The sequence below is a fragment of the Lissotriton helveticus genome, chromosome 7 (assembly GCF_964261635.1).
Source record: "Lissotriton helveticus chromosome 7, aLisHel1.1, whole genome shotgun sequence".
Taxonomy (NCBI): domain Eukaryota; kingdom Metazoa; phylum Chordata; class Amphibia; order Caudata; family Salamandridae; genus Lissotriton; species Lissotriton helveticus.
The window spans coordinates 1,243,552,359-1,243,556,232 of NC_136068.1; the positions used below are offsets into that span (position 1 = coordinate 1,243,552,359).

At 55.1% G+C, this 3,874-nt stretch overlaps 1 protein-coding gene across 1 annotated transcript; it reads left to right on the plus strand.

The window, feature by feature from the left end:
- The first annotated feature begins 2,400 nt into the window (after window positions 1-2,400).
- On the plus strand, window positions 2,401-3,102 carry LOC144769437 (uncharacterized). The gene has a single exon (XM_078653530.1). The coding sequence runs from the start codon at window positions 2,401-2,403 to the stop codon at window positions 3,100-3,102; it is 702 nt and encodes a 233-aa protein (XP_078509656.1).
- The last annotated feature ends 772 nt before the right edge of the window (window positions 3,103-3,874 follow it).

Genomic DNA, 3,874 nt, shown 5'->3' on the forward strand with positions numbered 1-3,874 from the left:
CTCCCGGTACCCTGATAAGGAAGCGGCGTTGTGATTGTATTGGGGGTTCAAGGAAGGTTTTCGAATTGGATATCAAGGGCCGAGGGAGAGGCGATGGGCTGAGAACTTGCGGTCCGCAAAGGAATTGCCGGAGGTTGTGGCACATAAACTGGAGAAGGAGGTTTCGGAGGGCAGGATTGCGGGTCCTTTTACGGATTGGCCGATGTCAGATCTCATTGTCTCAGCTCTGGGGGTGGTGCCCAAGAATGAACCTGGGGAGTTCAGATTGATTCATCTCTTGTCCTGGCTGGAAGGAGGGTCTGTGAATGATTTTATCGCGGAGGAGGACTCCAGAGTGGTGTATGCGTCAGTGGATGATGCCATTGGTTTGGTGAGGTCCTGTGGGAGGGGGGCAGAGTTGGCCAAGTGTGACATCAAGTCGGCCTTTCGTCTTCTTCCCATTCATCCGGCGGATTTCCCCTTGTTGGGTATGCAGTTTGATGGGGCCATCTTCGTGGACATGGTGTTGCCGATGGTTTGTGCGATTTCCTGCGCGCTCTTTGAGACTTTCAGCTCCTTTATGCAGTGGGCCTTCGTGGACCGCAGTGGGCACCGGCTGGTGTCCCACTATTTGGATGACTTTCTGTTTGTGGGTGTGGGTCGATCTGGCGAATGTGGAGCGGCTTTTCAGCAGTTCCAGTTGTTGGCACAGGATTTTGGGGTGCCGTTGGCACCGGAGAAGACAGAAGGGCCTAGTTGTTGTCTGACGTTCCTGGGAATTGAGCTGGATTCGGTAACTTGGCAGGTGCGTTTACCAGTACGGAAGGTGGCGGAGATGCAGGAAGCCTTGAGAGGCGCGCTCGAGGTCCATAAGATGGATTTGAGGTCTGTGCAGCGTTTGTAGGGATTGTTGACCTTTGCTTGCCGAGCGGTGAGGGCTGGGAGGACGTTTTGTAGGCGGCTCGGCATGGCCATGTCGGGGGCTGCCCTCCCGCACTACAGGATCAGGGTCACGCTGGGGGTCCGGTCGGACTTGCGGGTGTGGCTGGTGTTCCTGGAAGACTTCAATGGTGTGTCTTTGTAGTTTGCGCGGGACAGGATGGTGTGGCAGGTTCAACTCTACTCGGACGCGGCAGGAGCGGCAGGTTTCGGGATCTTTTGGGACGGTCGCTGGTGTGCAGAGCAGTGGCCAGCTCATTGGCTGCACCAGGGCAGGAGCATTGCGTTTCTGGAGTTTTTCCCCTTGTTGGTTGCACTGCTGGTGTGGGGCCCGGAATTCATGAACAGGTCGGTGTTGTTTCATGTGGACAATATGACGGTGGTGGACTTGGTGAACAACCAAAAGGCGAGGGACCTGCGAGTGCTGCGCTTGCTGCGAAGTTTCATGCTGCTGTGTCTGCGTTTCAATGTGCTGTTTCGCGCGCAACATGTGCCTGGCGCGAGTAACGAAATTGCGGATGCGTTATCTCGTTCACAGTGGCAGCGCTTCAGGAAGCAGCGGAAGCTTGCAAGACCACGGTGCTGGAGGGTATCTGGGCCTGGGCGGAGTGAGAGTGGTTGGGTTGGTTGAGAGGTTGTTAGCGGAGTCCACTAGGTGGGCGTACAGGTTGGCATGGGCTGAGTTTGCGGCCTTTGTGGGTTGGAAGAAAGGAGCCTGGAGGTTGCCCAAAGATGTGTGTGAGCGAAGGGTGGTGCAATTTGTGTTGGACTGCATGGATAAGGGATTGTCGCAGATGACGATTGCTGGCAAGTTGGCGGGAGTTTCTTTTCTACAGCATGGTATATTTGGGTTTTGATCCGGCTAGGTCGAATGTTGAAGCGTTGGGGGCGGGTGAGGGTGGAAATGAGTGGGGGGAGTTGCCCCGTGAGGCGGTCACGTTTGACTTGTTGGAAAAGGTTTTAAGGGAGTTGCATTTCTGTTGTTATGATGGGGAGGAGGTGGCGTTGTTTCTTCTGTGCATGATCTGGATGTTTTTTGGTGCGTTTCGGGTGTCGGAGTTGCTGGGGGCCCGAGGGGCGCAGGGACGGATGTTTACGGATGTGTGTTTGGATGGGGTTCGGTTGGGCATATGGTTGGGGCGTTCTAAGACGGACCAGGTGGGTCGGGCAAATGGGTTTGGCTGTCGGAGAGTGGGTGTGCAGGTGTGTGCCCGGTGCAAGAGTGGCTGGGGTTTTGTGGTCGAGTGCAGAGGTCGTATGGGGAGATTTTTGTGCACGTGTCGCGGAAGCGCTTGACTCATTCCAGTTGCTGGCGGTTTTGTGGTTGTCTTTGCGGAGAAAGGGCAGGGATCCGGCTCGGTTTGGCACACAATCGTTTTGGATTGGGGCAGCCACTGCGGCGGCGGGTTTGGGTTGGTCATGGGAGGAGATCCGGAGGATTGGTCGATGGCGGTCGCGGTGCTGTGAGCGCTATGTGCGCAAATGAGGGCGTGGGGCGTGCTGCTTGGCCGGCTGCGCGGATTGTTGTTTTTCTTGTTATGCTGGGGTACTAATCTCTTTCTCTTCGTTGGTTGTGTTTGTGGACCGGGGGCCAAGACGGTCACCTGGGTCGTTGGGCATTCTTTCGTGCACTGGGCTTCGAAATACGCTGACAGGCAGGTGTACGGCCTTAGCCTGGGCCTGAGGAGCAGCCATCACGAAGTACAATGGTGGGGTAAGAGCGGAATGCGCTGGGGCGAACTTCTGCCATGGCTAACAAGGAAAGTGTCGCAGCTGGGCTGCCCGGACATGCTTATCATCCACTTGGGGGAAAATGACTTGGTGAAGCAATCGGGGATGTCACTGTTGCATTTGATGCAGAGGGATTTGGAAGCGATGAAACGCAATCTTGGTGGCGCCTGCATTGTGTGGACTGAATTTATACCACGAAGGATCTGGAGGGGTGCACTCAAGCCTGCGGCCGTTGAAAGGGCCCGCAGAAAATTGAACAGAGCAATGAGACTTTTCTGTGTGGATCAGGGTATCAAAGTGCTGGCTCATGTCGGGCTTCAGCTGGAACAGGCACTTCTTTTCCGGGATGATGGCGTGCACCTTTCTCACGTGGGAAATGCATTTTACCTGATGGAGCTGCGGGATCTGATTAATTTTTTGTGGAACGAATCGATATGGTGTAAGAGAGACTGAGTTTGAAAGGTGCACGTTTGGTGGGGCAGGTAACCGCTCTGCGGGGGAGGGGGTTACAGGTGCAGGATGGGGGGAGTGGTAGACAGGAGTGCGATGGATGGAGATGATGGAGGAGTTGGAAAGTGAAAGGGGGAAGTTAATGATATGCAAAGAGGTCGTGGTGTGAATTGCGAGTGGCTGGTGGCGCACGTGAGTGGATGATGGGTGAAAGGCAGGATGTTGGGGGGATTGTTTAAGTTAATGATGTTATGTTGATTTGTGAATGTCATGCTTGTCCTAATAAATGGCCTTTTACGCTAACTGATGCGTGGAGTGGTTATTGCGCGATGCGGGGAAAGCAGGTCGGCAGACCAGTCTTTTCCCCGGGGTGTTCACGCGAGACAGGACAGGTAGGAAGTTAGGTTGGGTGTTTAGGTCAGGGGTGGGAGGGGTTAGGAGGCTATTTAAGGGGACAGGAGGGGAAGGACTTCCTCTTCCTGTCCCCAGTGCCTCAGGGAGAAGTTAGTTTTGCCGCCCACCCACCCTACACAGCTAAAAGGGGGGACGCTGGGCGTTTGTTGAGTTGCCAAGTTGGGCAACATGCCAGTTTAGGACAGGGTGGCACAATAAGGGGTGTTTGCGGGACCTGGGAGGGGTAGGGAGTCCATTTCGGGCAGAATCACCCTTCCGGGGAGGGGGTTACAGGTGCAGGATGGGGGGAGTGGTAGACGTGAGTGCGATGGATGGAGATGATGGAGGAGTTGGAAAGTGAAAGGGGGAAGTGAATGATATG